The 19,778-nt window shown below is 55.0% G+C and overlaps 1 protein-coding gene across 1 annotated transcript; it reads left to right on the forward strand.

The window, feature by feature from the left end:
- Positions 1-627: 627 nt before the first annotated feature.
- On the forward strand, positions 628-19,731 carry LOC137450162 (excitatory amino acid transporter 5-like). Its single transcript, XM_068156407.1, has 11 exons — positions 628-920; positions 2,959-3,038; positions 5,978-6,190; positions 6,915-6,957; positions 7,736-7,958; positions 10,964-11,063; positions 11,277-11,510; positions 11,765-11,959; positions 12,569-12,703; positions 16,603-16,702; positions 16,806-19,731. Exons 1-11 carry the CDS (start codon positions 744-746, stop codon positions 16,938-16,940), a joined length of 1,635 nt encoding a protein of 544 aa, XP_068012508.1. The 5' UTR covers positions 628-743; the 3' UTR covers positions 16,941-19,731.
- Positions 19,732-19,778: the final 47 nt, after the last annotated feature.

Raw genomic sequence — 19,778 nt, forward strand, 5'->3', positions numbered from 1 at the left:
GCTCTCTTCTGCCCCAGTCAGACCCCAGCCCCTGCCACAGTCCAGCTGGGCACAGAAATCCTCTAAAATGGGCAGGGATAACTTCCCAGGTGTCCCAGCAGCATCCTGCTCCTCAGGGCAGCTTCCCAGCAGAGCTGGTGGAGGGCTTGGGTCTGCTGGGGGCACAGTTGGCACTGCTGGGGGCACAGTTGGCACTGCTGGGGGCACAGTTGGCACTGCTGGGGGCACAGTTGGCACCCTGGATCAGTGCCCTGGGCTAATGGGGTGCTGATCCCCATGGGAGGTTCTTGCCTGTCTGGGGAAGAGGCTTCCTCTGCCAGCTCTGCCCTCACACAGCCCTGCCAGGAGTGGGGTGGGAAGGAGGGGCACTGACAGCCAGCAGGGCCACAAACCCCATAACAGCCTCCAAGTGCAGGAGCCAGATCCTTTGGGCTCAGGATCCATGGTGGGGAGGGAGTTCCGGGCCAGAGTCCCTGCTGCTGCCCCTGGGGGTGGAGAGTTAACCTGGGAGGGGTTGGCAGCAGCTGGTGAGATGCCAAGCCCAGATTAGCCACTTTCAGACGTCACTTTCCATTATGGGAAAGACTCCTGAGCAGCCCTGCAGCTTCTGCTCCCTGGGATTAGCTGCCAGGGCTGCTCAGCTCCAGCCGAGGGCAGGGGTCCAACGGCTTGGCAGTGCCCAGGACGATGAGCAGGGCCGGGAGCTGCTCCAGGGGGCATCGCCTCGGCAGCTGAGGACAGCCATGTGGGAGCGAGTCAGGAGAGCTGTGCTGACCTCCCTGTCCACCACCTCCCTGCGCCTCTGGAAGTGGCTGAGAGCCTTCTGGTTCAAGAATGGCCTCCTGACGCTCTCCATGCTGTCGGTGGCCACCGGCTGTATCCTGGGGTTCCTGCTGCGGGCGCTGGAGCTGACGGAGCTGGTGAGCCTGGCTGGGGTGGGAGCCAGGGGGTGGGGTGGGGCAGCTGGCCCTGGGTGCCAGCAGGACATCACCAACACGGCCCCCGGCAGGCACAGCCCCAAAAGCAAAGGCTCCTGCCCCCAGTTCAGGGCAGCTTCCTCCCCGTGGCTTTTCTGGGGGTTTTTTTGTGACCAACAAATGCCAAAGCTGCAGGACAAATCCTGCCTCCCTCCACCGGGAGTGGGGTCCTCTGGCATAGACCCTGTGGGGCTGCAGAGACTCCAGGGGTGATGGGATGGGAAAAGGAGGAGGGGATGCTCAGCTGCTGGGTGCTCGGTAACAGGCTCCCCCCACACAAGCAGCGCCGGGGGCCGAGGGATGAGCTTCTCCTGTCCCTACCCAGAGGCTGTGCAAGTGCTCAGCCAAAGCACTTCGCGGAGGGCTCAGCCAATGAGCAGCAGGATGGGGGAGCCTCTGGGAGGCTCCCAGGGATCCCCTTCCTCTGAGGACCCTTGGAGTCAAATGCATTGGAGCCCCTGAGCGATTCTTTCCCTCCCTGCTCCCCTGGGCTCCGCTTGGCCGTGCTGCCTGCGGGCTCCGGGCTGGGGCTCAGCTCTGATCCTCGGCCGCGCAGGCTGAGCCTGGCAGCGGGGACGCAGCTTCGGCAGAGCTCAGCTGGGGCTGGAGCAGCCCCGTGTCACCCACTGGGATTTATCCAAGTCTTGTCACTTCAATTACGGCCCTGGGCATCACCGCCCGCGGGATGATCCTTGCTTAACGATGCCTGGGGGTAAGCCCCGTGGAGCCGGCAGCCGCCCTGGGCTTCAGGCCGGTGGAGCCTGGGGACAAGAGCTCCTCACGCTGCCGTGCTGTGAGTTCGTTCATCTTCTGCCCCAGCCCTGCCCTGTCCTGTTGCCACAGCCTTGCACACTTTCCCCGGGGGCCACTTCCCCTCCTTAGACTTCTGACCCCAAACCTGCAGCTGAGGGGATGGAGAAGCAGCTGGTCCCTGCTTTCCTGCCTGCAGTGGGGAAGTGTCCCAAAGCTGAGAAACCCTCTGATGAAAGAGTTTCTGCTCAAACCTGCTGCTTCTCCTTGAACTCAGCTGGACTCATCCTGGCTCTGCTCATCCTGAGGCCCCCCAGGGAAATCAGCCACGTTTAGGTCCCACAGGGAGAGCAGCATGGAGCCTTTGTTCTGCTTGCCTTGGCATCCCTTGAAACCAGATGGTGTTGGATGCTTTGGAGTAACCAAAAGCACCTGCTTGGGACACTCACCTGACACCTCTGCAGTGGCAGAGTGAAAGACTGGGGGGCAGAGAGGGAGGGAGGGATGTAAGGAACTCAGCAACCAGAAGGATGGTGAATGGGGAGTTGGATTGAGAGGTAGTGGCTGGATGGAGAGGTGGAGGGTGCTGGGATGGAGGGATGCTGGCCAGGTGGCTTCTGTTCTCGCAGACTCCTCACCCTCCCCTTGGTCATGGCTGTGAGATCCAGGCACTGAGGATCTCTCTTCAGATAGCCCTTCTCTACACCCACATGAGAAGTGTAGGGGGTGGGTGGATGCCACAGGGTGGAAACCTCCCTTGGTGAATGAGGCTGCCCCACAGCTGGGCTGGGCATTTGGGCAGTCCCTGAGCTCTGCTTTGCCATTTGCAGCCACCAAGCAGCTCCACCTTTTGCTGCTGCCCCCAGGCTGCCCCCACAGCTTTGGGACACATTTGTCCATGCAGCTGAGCCTCTGCTCCCAATGAGATGCTAGCAGTGGGACCATGGCAAGCATTCCCTAGAGGGTCTTGGATCCAGGGATGGTTTTGAGAGGGGACCAGGCCCTCTCCAGTTCACAACCAGGTTTCCCATATGGCCAGGATCTCCCTTCTCCAATCCAGCTCTTGGTAAGGGTATCCTGGGTGCCACAGGGGACAGCTGCTGGCTGGGAACTGAGTTCAGAGCTGGGCCTGGTTGGGAAAGAGGCAAAATTCCCAGACTTAAGCTTCTGACTGTGGACAGTGCCCAGCTCTCAGCTCTCACCTGACACAGTGCCTCTGCCCCATGTGCAGGAGAAGCAGTACTTTTCCTTTCCTGGAGAGCTCCTCATGAGGATGTTGAAGATGCTGATCCTGCCCTTGATCACCTCCAGGTAAGACTCAATCTTCTGCTTCTAAAGTAGCATCTCTCCACCATGTTGAGCTTGCCCCATGATCCCCTGTTGAGGAGATCACCCTGAAACTGCCTGGGATGAGAATAACCCAAGCCCAAAGCCACCAGCAACCAAAGCAGCATCCCCTGGCTTGGTGTCCCTCAACCCCCACAGTTCCCCAGCAGCAGCCTGGGAGTTATCCTCACATGGATCTGGTAGATGCCTGCACCCTGGTCAGGCACCTGGGCTGGGCTGTTTCCCTCCTTTGTGGGCCCAGCCAGCTGGTGATGCCAGGACCATCTGTGGCTGGTTGGTGATGGGCAGCTGTTTAGATTCAAAGCAGATGCCCAGGGGAAGTTTAGGCTGGAGGTGAGGAGAAAGCTCTTCCCAGAGAGAGTTGTTGGCCATTGGAATGTGCTGCCCAGGGAGGTGGTGGAGTCACCATCCCTGGAGGTGTTCAAGAGGGGATTGGATGTGGCACTTGGTGCTATGGTTTAGTAGTCAGGAGGTCTTGGGTGACAGGCTGGACTTGATGATCTTTGAGGTCTCTTCCAACCTTACTGATTCTATGATTCTATTTTAAAGGGGTTTGAGAAAGTTGAGGTAGGAACCCCAAGCAGCCCTCAGTGTGGTGCCTGTTTGCAGAACCCACTTGCATCTGCCTCTCCAGATCCAGAAATAAGGAACAGAGCAGCTGGAGTCACACTGGAGTCTAAGCAAGGTCTTGAAAAGCTGGCTTGGATTGACACCCTTCAAACAGCTGCTGCCAATGCTCACTAGAAAGCCCCAAAGGCTCTGTCCCCTGGGGGCTGGGGTGTGCTGCGTTCTTTTGCTCACTGTTCCAGCAGCCCTGGGGCTGGTTTGGAAGCAGTGTGGTCTCTGCCCTGGCCATGCTTGGCCTGTTATCAGCCCTTGCACAGCTGCTTTCCTTTCCTCTCCAGTACGTCACAACCCCTCCCAGATGCTGTCTGGGTTGTCCCTTTGCTGTTGGAGTGCTGCACTGGAGTGCTCAGTGGGGCTGGGTCACCCCAAGGCTGCTCTGCAGGGCTGCACAGGGCTCCCAGGGCTGTTCTTGCATGTTGAGCTGAAGGCAGCTTTCTGTCTCATGTAATGACAGAGCGATGGTGATGTGACACCTTCCCGCTGTGCACCACCCCAGAGGGAACCAGGAGTGCTCTGAGGATGGAGTTGTCCAGGTTGGGGCATCAGCCCAAGCCTCCTCTTGGAAAGTGTCACTCACCTCAGCACTGCTTTTGTGGCCACCCTTGAGCTTCCAAGAGTCTGTCCCCTTCTGGGGATTTGTGGGCTGGCAACCACCTCGACCACCCAGCCCTGGTCTCCAAGGCTGGCATCAAAATGCTTCCAGCCTCTGTCTCCAACACATGCCACCCAAGGGCTGGCAGGCTGCTGCTGAACACCACTGCAGGCTTGGCCAGGGCTCTGCAGGGCCCCGGGGGGAGCTGGAGCTGTTGAAGAGCAGCAGGCAGGAGCTCAGGGTGGGTCCCTGTGCATGGGCAAGCTGCAGCCCCCAAGCGCTCTCATTTGCCACAGGTGGCAGCAGCAGCTCTCGGCAGCTCCCAGGCGCTGCTGCCTTCTCTACTTTTAGTTCAGTTTTGTTAAGAAGTAGCTTAGGAGCTGCTTCTTGGGAGTGCTGATGTGTGGGGGACGTCCTAGAGAGCAGGGTCCCTCCCCACCAGGGTTCTATAAGCTTTGCTTCATCTTTCTTCACCGCTCACAGGGCAGCAGCAGCAGGGCTGTTGTGGTCTGAGCCTGCCTGGCCAGCACCAACCCCCTGCAGCTGCTCGCTCATCCCTGCCCACCTCTGCTAGGATGGGGAGGAGAAAACCCAGCAGAAGGCTCGAGGGTCTAGGCAAGGCTCAGCCAGCAGGTGTGGTCCTGGGGAAAAGGCAGAGTCGACTTGGGGGAAGAAAATCCATTTTATTTGAACAAAACTAGCAGCAGTTTGCAACCCAGAGCAGGGCAGTGAGGAACAGGAACCAATCTTCTCCCATTCCTCCCTCCCCAGGCCCAGCTCTGCTCTGCCTCCTCCCCTCTGCTGCTGCAGGGAGCTGGGGAGTTGCAGTCAGTCCCAGTCTATTCCATGCTGTTTCTGTTGCTGCTGCTTCCTCCTCAGGAGGGAAGCTCCTCAGAGCTCTGCAGTGTGACTGTCCCACTGGTGATTGTCCTCCACCAGCTTTCCAATCAGCCTGGGTCTCTTCTGCAGGCTGTGGTCCTCCCAGAACGGTTGAGCAGGAGCCTCCCTCAAACCATGGCCTTCTGGAGCAGCCACTGCTCTGCTGTGGGCTGTAGATGGAATTCTGCCCCACCACTGATCCCCATGGGCCACAGGGCCTCACCCTACCACACCACCCAAAGCTGAAGGGAACAGCTGCTCCAGCCTCCCTCCTCTTTGCTCACTGACTTCGGTGTTAACATCATCGACTCTGCCATGTCCACTGCCCCAGCCCAAACCATCCACCCAGCAGGCTTCTCCCTGATTGCAGAGCTGGGTCTCACCTCTCACAGGAGCCACACCAGCAGCCTCCTCCCCCACTAACAAAACCTCACCTGACACAAATCCAACCCAACACAGAGCCCAGAGATGGAAGAGCAAAGCCTCACACCCGGGGGGCAGCAGCAGCTCTTCACCAGCAGAGCACACTGAGAACATTTACTGCTCATCCCTTGGAGAGCACATGGCCAGGCCTTGAGAAGGTGCTAAGAGAGATGTCTCTTGCCCTTCACAGCTCAGCCTAGGCCGCCACAAGCCCATCCTGGGTGTGAGATGCTGTGGGCACAGGCACATGGATGTGCAGGAGCTCAGTGATGCCCTGAAGTGTTGGTTAAAAACCATCCATGGAAGCTTCTCCCTCCTGCAGACTTTGGCTCTCAGGTGCAGCTCTGGCAGCAGATACTGACCACAACCTTCTCTGCTGCAGCCTCATGTCTGGGCTGGCCACCATGGACTCCAAGGCCTGTGGGAAGATGGGGGTGATCACCATCACCTACTACCTGTGGACAACCTTCATGGCAGTGACCATTGGCATAATCCTGGTGGTCAGCATCCACCCTGGTGCAGCTGCTCAGAAGGATGACTACTCTGTGGGGAAAGTGGTGCTGAGCTCTGCTGATGCACTACTGGATTTAATCAGGTACGTCTCAGCATCTCAGGAGGAGCCAAGGTTATGATGGCCTTTCACAAGCAGGATCTTCACACAAGGCACTGAGGTCCTGGGAGGTGCTGAGGTCTCAAGGGAAACAGAACCTTTGGCTGTGCTAAGCAGGCACCAGCACCTCAGAGCCAGCACCATGGAGTTCATTGCTTCCCATGCTGTCACCACTGCTGCTCTCTGCCCAGAGCTAGCTGCACAGAGAGGTGCAGCAGTGGGGGACAGATTCAAAGTCCCTGCAGAACTCCCAGGTTCTGCCCCTGCAGCCTCAGCCACGGCAGGTGGAGCCCTGCAGCCCCTTGGGCTTTAGGAGGGAAATGAGCCCAGGGCTGCGCTGAAGCAGTGGGTGGAGGTTACCTGGGGGGGTGGCTCAGCAGGGACCCAGGGCAGAATCTCACTTTCTGGAGGTGTCTGACCAGCTGGGCAAGGCTCTGAGCACCCTGCTCCAGCGCTGCAGCTGCTCCTGCCCTGAGCAGGGGTCAGATGTCCAGCCCAGCCTCCAGTTCCCAGGAGTCAGCCTAGGTGTGGTTTGCTACCCTGCTCTCCACTCACCTCCCAGCCTGTGTTCACCCTCAGCTTGCACAGGGGATGTGGAGCTGGCCTTGGCTGTAGTGGTTCTCCTCTTGGCCTCCTGACCTCCAGAGGTGCTTCCCAGGCTGCTCCCTGTGTTCTCAGGATGCACATTGACCACACTGCTCTCTTACAGGAACATGTTCCCTTCTAACCTGATTGAGGCCTCATTCCAGCAGGTGAGTTCACCCAGATCCAGCACCTGGGGTGGTTCTCAGCTCCAGATGCTGCTCTCCCTGGCTGGGAGCTCTTCCCCACCCACAGCATGGACATGAGACCCTTCTCCCTGCCTCCTGTCCCACCCTGCTTGCTCCCATGCTTTCTCCTCACCCCAGGGCAGGCCACCAACGGCAGGAGTGAGTTGGTGGTGGCAGCACAGGGATACCCCTGCCTGCCCTCTGCCCAGGGGCTGCTACCCTGAAGCAGCACAATGCCTCTTCCCTTAGATCTTACTCTGGTGCTGTGGATTCTCAGTCTCTGGGGCTCTGGGAGCGGAGGCAGAGGAGTGGGCAGCTGCAGACACTGGGGAGGAAAGGTTGGTAGAAAGGTTGGGGTGGATAAAAGGGAGAGACTGAGGAGGCAGCAGGGAGGTTTGAGGGGAGAAAGGAAGATGAGTGAGCAGAGGGCATGGGGAAAGCAGCTGTAAAGCCCCAGGAGCTGTGGGGTGAAGAGGCCTCTCCGTGGGATCCACACGAGCCGGTGCTGCGCTGGGGCCCTGCGGAGTGTCATGGATGCTCCCTCCGAAGTGCAGCCTCACTCAGGGGTGGCTCTGCTGAGGTCTGCAAGGAGGTCTCTGTGTCCATTTCATGCTTCCTTTCAGAGCTCTTTACTGCCTGCAAAACAAAGTTTTGGAGCCAAGGACCACCCGGCCCCGGAATGGCTTTGCCCCTGTGCTCAGGGCAGGATGGAGCCTGGTGCCAGCAGGACACTCACCTCCCTGCTTTGCTTTTGCTGTAGTACCGAACGGTGCTGGTCCCAGTGGTGAAGGCTCCTGGCTTCCCCAAGAGCCCAGGAAAGTCCCTCAGCTTTGTTTACTTCGCCCCTGACGATGAACACCCTGAGGTTCAGCACCCTGTGTTCCTCGAGCTGACGCCGGCCCCGCAGATGACCTACAGGACCCTGCCGGGGACCAGCAACGAGATGAACGTCCTGGGCATCGTCATCTTCTCAGCAACCATAGGTACCTGCTCCAGACACAAGGGACCTGTGCCATGGCCTGGCCCAGCCCCTGGGGCTCAGCAGCAGCTCCAGCCCAGGGGGCAGCTGCTGTGGCCTTGTGCTGTGCTGAAGGATGAGGTCATTTTAGCTCTAACTGCTCAAGACCGTAGGAGCTGCCAGGCATGGCAGGCAGCTCCTACCAACACAGTACCATCCATAAGGAAGGTGTTAGGCATGAAGGAGGCTGTTTCCTCCCCTGGTTCTCCATTTGAACCTTCACAACCCAAGCAGGGGTCCTGAGGGTTTCCAAATTGCCATGGAAGCTGCAGGGTCTTCTTTGTGAGGTCTGCTGGGGCAAGCTGTAAGTTCTGCAGAGGCCACCTGGGACACCTTTACTCTGGCAATGCTCCTGAGCAGGCAGCAAGTGAAGGCTGGGTCAGACTTGGTGTCTGCCACAAATACATACAAACTCCCAGCAGGACTTTCTGAAGGTGAGGAAGCCTGCACTGAGCAGCTGGCAATCCTGCCCAGGCAAGGTGCTCAGCAGCAGCTTCAGGAAGGAAGGAGCAAGGAGAAAAGGAGCAATGGAGAAAACATGCAAGGGATGAGGAGGAAGAAGATTTAAGAGGGAGAAAGTCAGGGGAAGGAGGAACTTGGAGCTGACTCAGTGTAAGATAGAAGGGCACTGGGCACAAGGCTGAGGGAGAAAGGGAGGAAGAGAGGCATTAGGAGGGAAAGGAGTAGGAGGCAATGAGATGAGCATGGGGCCAGGATTACATAAGATTAAAAGGTGAGGGCAAGGAGCTTGAACTTAGTGTATAAGGAACCACAAAGCCAATTAAAGGATCTGAGGGGTGGAAGCAGTACTGCAGCAGACCACAGCACTGAGACCAAGGCAGAGGGACCAGTTTTAAATGCTATGATAAAGTGAGAGCCTGGAGAGGGCCACAGTGACAGACTAAGGATTCTTACAGGCAAGAGATGTCTGTGGCAGACTCCTGTCCAGTGACCAACCACAGCTGCACACCACAGACACTCAGGCTGTAAGTTCTCCATGTGACAGCAAAGTGTCCATGTGGCCAAGGCAGTGGTCTCCTGGGATGCTTTAAGAGTGTGACCAGGCCCAGGCAGGGTCTCCTCCCTGCTGAGACCACATCTGGAGCATTGTGTCCAGTTCTGGGCTCCCCAGTTCAAAAGGGACAGCGAACTACTGGAGAGAGTCCAAGAAAGGCTGTGAGGATGCTGAAGGAACATCTGTGTGATGGGGAAAGGCTGAAAGCCCTGGGGCTGCTTAGCCTGGAGAAGGCTGAGAAAGGATCTGATCAATGCCTGTAAGTATCTGAGGGGCAGGTGTCAAGAAGGGGCTAGGCTGGGCCAGGCTCTTTTTGGTGGTGTCCTGTAACAGGACAAGAGGCAGTGGCCACAAACTGGAACCCAGGAGGTTCCACCTCAACATGAGGAGAAAATTCTTTGGTGTGAGGGTGCTGGAGGCCTGGAGCAGGCTGCCCAGAGAGGTTGTGGAGTCTCCTTCTCTGGAGACTTTCCAGAACTGTCTGGAAATGTTCCTTTGTGATCTGTCCTGGGTGATCCAGCTCTGGCAGGGGGATTGGACTCCATGATCTCCAGAGGTCCCTTCCAACCCCCACCAACCTATGACTGTATGATCCCAAGGTCTTGCTCACAGGACATGTGCCCTGCTCCAGGACAGCCAGAAGCTGCTTTTCTCTTCTGTGATTACCACTCTGCCAGCGTGGGAGTGAGGATCTGCACTGAGTGAGGACACAGCAGATCCCCAGGGCCAGCCCAGACACCCAGCTGCACTCTCCAGGCTGTGCTCCAGAAAGCTGCAGACTAGCACCAGGGTTGGGCAGCTTGGAAAAGGGCATTGGAACACCTGCAGGAAGCTTTTTCTGCAGGGAGAGGTTGAGCTCATAGGGTCTGCCAGGCAGGGAACAGGAGGGACAGGGAAGGCCAGCAGGGGACAGTTTGCTGGGAGAAACAAGGATCACCTCCTCCCTGCAGCAAGGCAGGTGAAGCCAGGTGGAAGGCAGCTGAGATGTGGGCAAAGGATATTTGAGTCCAATACTAAAATGAAGCAGTTCATGGAACTGAGAGCACAGTGTCCCTGCAGTGCCTGTGCCTCCTGGAGTGGCTTTGCTGTGGATGGAGCTCCCACAGCTCCAGTGATCTCCTTGCTGGCACTGAGCATCTGCAGTCACCTCTGTTGCTTTTGAAATCCAGAGAGGAGCAGAGATTAAAGCCACTGGAAGTGAGCTGTGCATTTGCTGTGGCTACCCTTGCTAAGGCAGCTGTCTGTAGGACCCCAGGAGATGGATTTATTTCAGACCAGCTGCTATGGTCACCAAATACCAGAGGAGTATCCACAGAACCGAGATTTAAATGTGCCAGGGCTGGTCTCATTTCTGAGGTTGCTGGCAAAGGTGACTCTATCTCATCTCTCTTCTGAGCAAGCAAAGAGACCAGCTACCTGCCAAGGGTCTTCAGGAGTCCTCAGTCCTGAAGACTAAAAAGGGTGAGGGGGATGAGACAAGATCCTGAATCTATTCTTCTTCTCCAAGCTACAGCAGACACTTGTACAATGCCTCAGGAGTCACTTCAGCTAATGGGGTGACACAAAGGGCATGCAGGCAGCTGGAAACTAGATGGGCAAACACTGAAAGACTTGTTCTGGCTTTTGCTTAATGGGTGCCTGGAAAGCCTCTGCACCAGTGAAAGCAACAGGACTTAGCACTGAGCGCACCAGAGAGCGCCACAAGCCCCTAACCAAATCTCCATTTCTGCTTAGCATTCCTCCAGGAGAAGGTCAGACTAGAATTAACAGAACAGCAAAACAAACCCCTGAGCCAAGAGGGAAGGTTTCCATCACCCAAGTGGAAATCTGTCCTGAGCTGGACCTGCTGCAAGTTTGCCCAGTGAGAGCCATTCTGTGGCCACCAGAGCCTCAGCACGCTGGGCACAGCACCCAGTGCCCTGCTGCGTAACACAAACCAATGTGCTTGGTTGCAGGACTGCTGCTGGGGAAAATGGGCGAGCGAGGAACCCCTCTGGTCAATGTCTGCCAGTGCCTGAACGAGGCAGTCATGAAAATTGTCTCCATGGCAGTTTGGTAAATCTCCTTTTCATTGACTCTGTGACTTGCTTAGCTGCTAAGGTTGGCACACGTTGGGCACAAGCTGCCCAGTACCTGTCGTGAGTCATTTTTGTGGGACCATTTCAGGTGGCACCCAGCACTGCAGTGACTCCTGCTGCAGTGGGTCCTGCACTCCTCTTCAGTGCTTGCTGCAGCCTCACAAATCATTTTCATGCTTGGTCTCGACAGGTACTTCCCATTTGGCATTGTGTTCCTCATTGCTGGCAAGATCCTGGAGATGGAAGACCCGTCAGTGATCGGGCAGAAGCTGGGCCTCTACGCCATCACAGTGGTGTCAGGGCTGGCCATCCATGGGCTCTTTGTCTTGCCTCTCCTGTTTCTGCTCATCACCAAGAAAAATCCCTTTGCTTTCATTCAGGGGATACTGCAAGCCCTGCTGATCGCCTTAGCCACATCTTCCAGGTATGGAAACATGGCTCAGAGAAGCTGAGGGAGCTGTGGCTGTGCAGAGCTGCTGAGGGAGATGCCTCTCTCCCCCAGCGCCTCAGCTGCAGTCCCTTCTGCCTCACCCCTGAACTATTCCAGGTGAGGTTGGCCAAGGCTCTGAGCAACCAAGATGTCCCTGCTCACTGCAGCAGGGTTGGGTTAGATGGCCTTGAAAGGTCCCTTGCAGCCCAAAGCAGTCTGCAATGCTTCTCTGATTTCTTGTCCTGCAGCTCAGCAACCCTGCCCATCACTCTGAAGTGTCTCCTGGAAAACAACGGCATCGACAGGCGCGTGGCACGCTTTGTGCTGCCGGTGGGTGCCACCATCAACATGGACGGCACTGCGCTGTACGAGGCAGTCGCTGCCATCTTCATTGCCCAGGTCAATGAATATGACTTGGATTTGGGACAAATCATAACCATAAGGTAAAGGCTTCTCTGCAGCAGCTGAATGATTTCATTGTTTGTGTTTCTGGATGTTTGAACAGCCTCTCACTCTTTGGTGACAACCTCTCGCACTTGGGTGGAGATCTTGCTACTGCAGAGTGAGCTTTGCTGCAAGGTGGAGGAGCAGGGAAAGGAGCAGTCTGAGCCAGGCCCTGTGCTGTGCACAGGGAACCCTGGGGCTCTGCACCCACAGAATCTGCTGTGCAGTCAAAGGCTCTGCCCCGAGGTAAAAGCCAGACTGTGACACCATGGCCAGAGCAGGTCAACACCTGCAGTGCAGAGCAGTTCCCTTAGCACAGAAGGGTTTGTGCAGGAGTGATTTACTCTTCTTCAGGAATGGGAAGCAAAGCAGCTACCTAGATAAGTGCAGTTGCAAACATTCAGCAATTTTATGCAGGGGCTGCCCACCCTGGCATGCAGAGGGGCTAAGAGTTACTTGCTGCAAGCTCTTGGCCAGGGTGTGCACAGGCAGGGGTTCAAGATAGCATCAGGAAGCGGGAAGGTGGAGGAAGCCAGATCCTATCTAGTCATTCTGTCCAGGAATAACTTCCTGTGCCGTGCAGACTCCCTCCTTGCTTTCTTCTGCAGCATAACAGCAACAGCAGCAAGCATCGGGGCGGCTGGGATCCCCCAGTCCGGGCTGGTCACCATGGTCATCGTCCTGACCTCGGTGGGGCTGCCGACTGACGACATCACCCTCATCATTGCCGTCGACTGGGCCCTGTGAGTGCTCTCCAGAGGTACAGGCAGGGCCAAGTGCCAGTCCATGGGGCTGTATCTGCAGCAGCTCTCACAGGGGCAGAGAGAGGTTAAGGAATCCCAGAACAAGGCCAGGAGCTGAGTGCAAGGCTCTTCATTTTCCACTTGTCTGCCAGACAGCCCACAGCAACCACAGGGAAGCAGCCTCTGTGAAGTGCCTGACTGGAGGCACTATTCTGAGGAGCTCATCACTGCCCAGTGCTCTCTACAGCTCCCTGAAGGGAGGTTAGAGTGAGGAGGGGGCAGCTTCTTCTCCTTGGTGGCAAGAGATAGGAGCAGAGGAAATGGTTCCCAGCTGCACCAGGGGAGGCTCAGGCTGGATCTCAGGAAATATTTCTGCCCTGGAAGGGCTCTCAGACATTGGATCAGGCTGCCCAGGACAGTGCTGGAGTCACCATCCCTGGGGGTGTTCAAGCAGCCTCTGGACCTGGTGCTTAGGGACATGGTTTGGTGCTGCCCCTGCAGTGCTGGGTCAAAGGTTGGACTGGATGAGCTTGGAGGTCTCTTCCAACTGGATGTATTCTGTGGTTCTGTTATTCAGGACTGCACAGGGCAGAGTGGGGATCATATCCCCCCACTCCCTCACCTAAGGCCCTCAGTTTGAAAAGCCAAATTCTGCCCCAATTCCTATCTGACTGTAAACCAGCTTTGCTGGAGGTCTCAAACAATTTGCAAACTCTACCTCTCTGATCCATCCACACATTTATACTTCCAAAAGAACAAAAAGGTGCTGCTTGCTTCCACAGTGAGAGGCAGGAAAGCTGGGGTACGGTCTTCATGAAGCATCACTGTGCAAAGCTACTGGTTAAGGTACACCCTAGAAACACCTCAAGCCCTAAGCTTCTCCAAGTTGTCCACCCTGTGAACAGAGGGACAGAAGTGGTGGCTGGCACAGTATCTCTTCTGGTGGAATATTATCCCTGGAAGAGGAACAAGGCTGGTGAGAGAGGGTGGAAGGTATCTGGCTCCACACAGAGAGAAAGGAAAATGAGGCAGAACGATAGTAAACAAGGCAAGAGAGCAGCAAAAGGGGTGGAAACATGCAACTGCTCAGGGGAAAAATCAAAAATCTCCACAGGAAGCAAAAAGGAGTCAGAGAAACCAATAATAAGTCATAAAGCACTGGCAATGATTTACAGCCTGTGCTCATCCCGTGTGCTGTTTCTGAAGCATCAGCATCCTCACAGTTAAAAAGGAGACAAGTGAAAGGAAGAGGTCACCTCAAAGCAATATGAAGGTGAAGTGCAGCTTGAGTTCACCTCAGAGCAGTACCAAGGTGAAGTGCAGCTTGGGTTCACCTCAGAGCAGTACCAAGGTAAAGTGCAGCTTGGGTTCACCTCAAAGCAGTACCAAGGTGAAGTGCAGCTTGGGTGCACACCAAATCAGAGCAGTACCAAGGTGAAGTGCAGCTTGAGTTCACCTCAGAGCAGTACCAAGGTAAAGTGCAGCTTGGGTTCACCTCAGAGCAGTACCAAGGTAAAGTGCAGCTTGGGTTCACCTCAAAGCAGTACCAAGGTAAAATGCAGCTTGAGTTCACCTCAGAGCAGTACCAAGGTAAAGTGCAGCTTGAGTTCACCTCAGAGCAGTACCAAGGTAAAGTGCAGCTTGGGTTCACCTCAGAGCAGTACCAAGGTAAAATGCAGCTTGGGCTCACCTCAGAGCAGTACCAAGGTAAAGTGCAGCTTGGGTGCACACCAAATCAGAGCAGTACCAAGGTAAAATGCAGCTTGGGCTCACCTCAGAGCAGTACCAAGGTAAAATGCAGCTTGGGTTCACCTCAGAGCAGTACCAAGGTAAAGTGCAGCTTGGGTTCACCTCAGAGCAGTACCAAGGTAAAGTGCAGCTTGGGTTCACCTCAAAGCAGTACCAAGGTAAAGTGCAGCTTGAGTTCACCTCAGAGCAGTACCAAGGTAAAGTGCAGCTTGGGTGCACACCAAATCAGAGCAGTACCAAGGTGAAGTGCAGCTTGAGTTCACCTCAGAGCAGTACCAAGGTGAAGTGCAGCTTGGGTTCACCTCCGAGCAGTACCAAGGTAAAGTGCAGCTTGGGTTCACCTCAGAGCAGTACCAAGGTGAAGTGCAGCTTGGGTTCACCTCAGAGCAGTACCAAGGTAAAGTGCAGCTTGGGTTCACCTCAGAGCAGTACCAAGGTGAAGTGCAGCTTGGGTTCACCTCAGAGCAGTACCAAGGTAAAGTGCAGCTTGGGTTCACCTCAGAGCAGTACCAAGGTGAAGTGCAGCTTGGGTTCACCTCAGAGCAGTACCAAGGTGAAGTGCAGCTTGAGTTCACCTCAGAGCAGTACCAAGGTGAAGTGCAGCTTGGGTTCACCTCCGAGCAGTACCAAGGTAAAGTGCAGCTTGGGTGCACACCAAATCAGAGCAGAAAGTTAGTTGGTTTGTGAACAGACCCAACAAAAACCCTCTTGCATTTGAGAAGCAACTCATCTCTCAAACCCATCTGGCACCAGAGCTGGAGGCTCACTGCAGCTTCCACAAGTGAGGATGACCTTTTCAAAGGACTGCATTCAAGGAAGTCTATCTTCCAACCAGCCCATCTTCATCTTGCTAAAGAACAGATTGATCTTGCAACAGAAACTGATGCTTGATTCCATTTGTCACAGGCAAAGAGAAGTCTCACACAGAGACTGGAATGTGGCATTTGAAAGCACTGAGATAAACCAAATTAGTTGGGTGAGGAACACAGGGAAGAGATGGTGACCTTCAGTACTTGGCACGTGGGTTGCTGATTTGTCTTTCACAGCCACCCTGGTCAGCAGAGAGTATCTTGGCTGCTTTGCTCTTTCTTTCATATAAAAGGAAGTTTAACTCCTTCAAGCCACAGCTGCACAATCAGAACACAACAGGAGTTCAGTCTTTGACCACCACAGGGTGCCAAGCACCATCCCCTGCCGCAGTGTGCTTGGCATTTCCTACTGATGCTTGGGCAAACCAGGGGTGCTGTGGCTGGGCAAAGGAGATCTCCTCCCTGAGAAGCATCTTGAGCAGGTCTGTGACTTACTGAGGCAGCTCACCCCCACAGCAGGCAATGACAATGGCTTTGGGCAGCAGCCCAAAGAAGTCAGTGACACAAGAGAAGCCCCAGCAGCCTCACAGTGCTGGGCCCACAGAAACTCTGCATGTTCCATTTTCTCCTGAAAGAACAGTGCTGAATCTATCCTTGCAGCCCAGAAAGCCAACCAGATCCTGGGCTGCAGCAAGTGTGGCCAGCAGGGCGAGGATGACCCCACCTGGAGAACTGGGTCCAGTTCTGGAGCCTCTAGTACAGGAAAGATCTGAAGGTGCTGGAATGGCCCAGAGAAGGGCCACGAGGATAAGAGGGCTGGCACTCTTCTGCTATGAGGGCAGACTGACAGTTGGGGTTGTTCAGTCTGAAGTGGAGAAAGCTCCCAGGAGACCTTTTTGTGGCCTTCCAGTATCTGAAGGGGGCTACAAGAAAGCTGGGGAGGGACTTTTGAGGGTGTCAGGGAGGGATAGGACTGGGGGGGATGGAGCAAAACTAGAAGTGGGGAGATTGAGATTAGTTAGGATGAAGTTCTTCCCCATGAGAGTGGTGAGAGACTGGCACAGGTTGCCCAGGGAGGTGGTGGAAGCCTCATCCCTGAAGGTTTTGAAGGCCAGGCTGGATGTGGCTGTGAGCAACCTGCTGTGGTGTGAGGTGTCCCTGCCCATGGATGATCCTTGAGGTCCCTTCCAGCCTTGACAATTCTATGATCTCAACCTGCCACTGCCAAAACCAACAGCAGACACACAGGGATGGAGGTTGATGTGTTTTGAAGCCTTTGAAGGTCCCCAGGCACATTGTCTGTGGCCACCAACTGCATCCTCCTGGCTCTCTCTTGCCCAGGGATCGATTCCGGACTATGACCAACGTCCTTGGTGATGCCCTGGCTGCTGGCATCGTGGCCCACATCTGCGAGAAGGACTTTGCCCCAAAGCCCCACAAGGTGAGTAGAGCTTGTCTGGGGGAGCAGGGGCACAGAGGGGCTGGTGACCATGCACAGACAGCTGTGCTCACCTCAAGCACAACTGCATTCTTCCTTTTTGCAGCAAGATCCAGTAAGCCACGGAGACAACTCTCCTGCAGAGAGCTCCCAACTGCACCCCAGAGACAATGTGATTGAGATGATCGAGGAGACGCTGCTCGAGCGGACTGGGGTTCATTACAACATCTGCCAGGTGTAGATCAGCCCCTTCCTGACACAGGAGAGGGATCTTGGTGCTAACCACTGACAGAGTGAATGTCAGCTATGGATGCTCTGCAAGATGAAGGCCTTACCTGGCACAGAAGGTGGGAAAATCCTCTCTGTCCTTTGAGGACCGAAGGACCTTCATACAAGCACCCAAACAGCACAGCTCTGCTGCCAAGCAGCAGCTCCTCCTTGCAGCTGGCTGCAGCTGGGAGCTTGCTGCCCCAATGCTCTGAGGCAGCAGGGACTGGAAGGTTTTATGCCTCACCTGTTTTCAAAGCCCCACTCTTTTTGAAGGTTAGGTGGTGAGCAGGTATGAGTCAGACAGAAGTGGACTGGGAGAGAAGGCAGCAGATGGGACCAAAATCTGACACTGTAGCCCTGCAGCCCTTACCTGCTGGCCACTACCCTCTAGGAAGGTTTCCTTTAACACAGAGATTTTTTTAAGTCATTACTTTTTTTCATTACTAGGCTCTCATCTAAAAACTGAGATGATGTGATTGTCTGTCTGGGGCTCAAAATCCAAGTTGGCTGTAAATGGACTTGCAGCCCCTGCAGAGCTGCCTGCAGTGCTCCATGCCCGGCCCCCACAGCAGGGTTCACTGAAGCAGTGGTGCAGGGCAGCTGCACAGGAGGGTTTGTGAGCTGTTCTCTCATGCTGAAACCAGCTGACCAGGCCTCGTTACAACCACACTGATTTTTCCCAGCTCAGTATCTGCCCCCAATTCAAATTCCAATTACAGCCTTAAAACCCAGGCTGCCCAGAGCAGCCTTCTCCACAAAAGCCTTTTATGCCTACCCACGTTGCTGAATTAATTTCTCCCTCAAAATGCCATCTCACTCCCCACCCCCCCTTCTCCCTCTTGCTTTGTTTCTGCTGCCACAGCATTCAGGCTCATGGCAGCAGCTCCAGCTCCCACTAACATCACTTAACTGCTCTCCAACTGCACACAAAGAAAACGTTTCCTGTGTGTAATCCTTCATGCTGGAGTGAGGGGCTTTGAAGCATTTTCTAGTCTAAAAGAAACATTAACTCCACTTTTGCCAAATGAAAAGCAGGAGTTACCATCATAACCCAGCTTGGCACAGAAACCAGCAGGCTTCCCCCCTGACAGCTTCAACAAGCTTTCAGAGAATCATGATCCCCTCAAGGTTAGCTTGAGGTACTGCTGTTACCTTTGGTCTTTCTTACCCTCTCCCCTCAGCTGAGCAGTGGTTTAATCCCTCCCTAGGCATTACTGCTCAACTGCTCTGCCCCAGGAGCAGTTTCATAGTTTCATAGTTTCATTCAGAGTTGGAAGGGACCACAAGGATCATCTAGTTCCAACCCCCCTGCCATGGGCAGGGACACCCCACACTAGATCAGGCTGGACAGAGCCTCATCCAGCCTGCTCTTAAACACCCCCAGGGACGGGGCCTCGACCACCTCCCTGGACAACCCATTCCAGGGTTTCACCTCTCATGGTGATGAACCTCCTCCTCACATCCAGCCTGAATCTCCCCACCTCCAGCTTCATTCCATTCCCCCTAGTCCTATCACTACCTGAGATCCTGTCTTACTCAACAGAAGACAGTTCTGGCATTTGCAAAAAGAAAACATGGCATTCAAGGCCAGAAAGCTCTGCAGCATCCCAGGGACCCTTCCCACATCCTCTACCAGCAGCTGCCTGTATCACACAGCACATCTAGCACCGCTGTCTGTTCAGTGTTTTGCAACTCAGTGACCACAGGCTGTTCTCCCAGACCCAAACCCCATACAGGGAGATCCTGGTAAATGCTGGGGAGGCTCCAGGCAGCTCCCAGCCATACAGCAGGGAACCCTTGCTCCTGCACAGAGGTCCATGCCAGCTACCTACAGACCCCAAACTAGAGATGGAGAAATGGATGTTTCTGAAGCACAATGTTCCACAGTAGTCATTTAAACCAGGCAAGTTCATCAGGGCAGTTTATCAGCCCTGCTCAGATGCCTGCTTTACAGGGCAGTAAATGGTGCCTGGAAGCAACCATCTCCCTTGCTGGTTGCCCATGGGGACCAAAAGGTAGCCAAGATGAATCCCTCTTTTCATAGGGATGACCTCTGGCCATTACAAGACAGGATCCTGATCCTGCAATGAAAAAGTAGCCTGAATATCCCCAGCAGAGATGGGGATGCAGGATGAGTCTCTGTGCAGTTCCTCAGATTAGAGGCCTCTGCCTTCTGCAGAGCACTCAGACCCCCCCACCTCCAAATGCTGCAGGCCTACAGACACTCAAGAACAGAGCATCCTCAAGCTCCCTGCAGAACAAACTGTTACTGACAAAACTGAGCACTACAGCTCAGGAGCAATCCTGGAGCTGGTGAAGCAAACAACTCTGTGCAGTTTCCTTCATGAGCTGTAAGTGCTGTGGTCTGTCAAGAGTTTGGAACAACCCCTGGTGAGAGCCAAGGTTTGATTTGTGACATTGGCAGCAAGGTTGCTCTGTTCATGTTAGAAGTGCCCTGCCATGGACACACCTTCTGACAAAGGGTTAAGCGCTCTGAGCCCTCAGCACTCAGAGCTGGGCAGTAATCACTTTGCTTCTCTAACAGGATAAACAAAGGGGGGGGGAAATAAATAACTACTCCAATGCTTCTGGAAGTTTGTTTGTGGTATAGCAAAAAGTGAAGCCATCATTACTGATCTGAAAGAGCCCAAGGTAAGGACAATCCTTCTTCTCCAGCAGTGCAAACAAGCAGAGAGGCAGCAGTTCAATACCTTTCAACAGGAAAAAGCAAGAGTGGAAAAGTTAAAAGTAGCAGATTTACCAAATGCCCAAGTTCAGTGGCTGGTAAAGTATCCACCGTCTCAGCTGA

The sequence above is a fragment of the Melanerpes formicivorus genome, unplaced genomic scaffold (genome assembly GCF_026170545.1).
Source record: "Melanerpes formicivorus ecotype bairdi unplaced genomic scaffold, bMelFor1.0.p_v2 SCAF_34, whole genome shotgun sequence".
Lineage (NCBI taxonomy): Eukaryota > Metazoa > Chordata > Aves > Piciformes > Picidae > Melanerpes > Melanerpes formicivorus.

Coding starts and splice junctions, on each gene's coding strand:
- LOC137450162 (XM_068156407.1), top strand. CDS start 744: ATGTGGGAGCGAGTCAGGAGAGCTGTGCTGACCTCCCTGTCCACCACC. Junction 921..2,958: donor CGCTGGAGCTGACGGAGCTG/GTGAGCCTGGCT, acceptor CCCCATGTGCAG/GAGAAGCAGTACTTTTCCTT. Junction 11,064..11,276: donor ATTGTCTCCATGGCAGTTTG/GTAAATCTCCTT, acceptor TGGTCTCGACAG/GTACTTCCCATTTGGCATTG.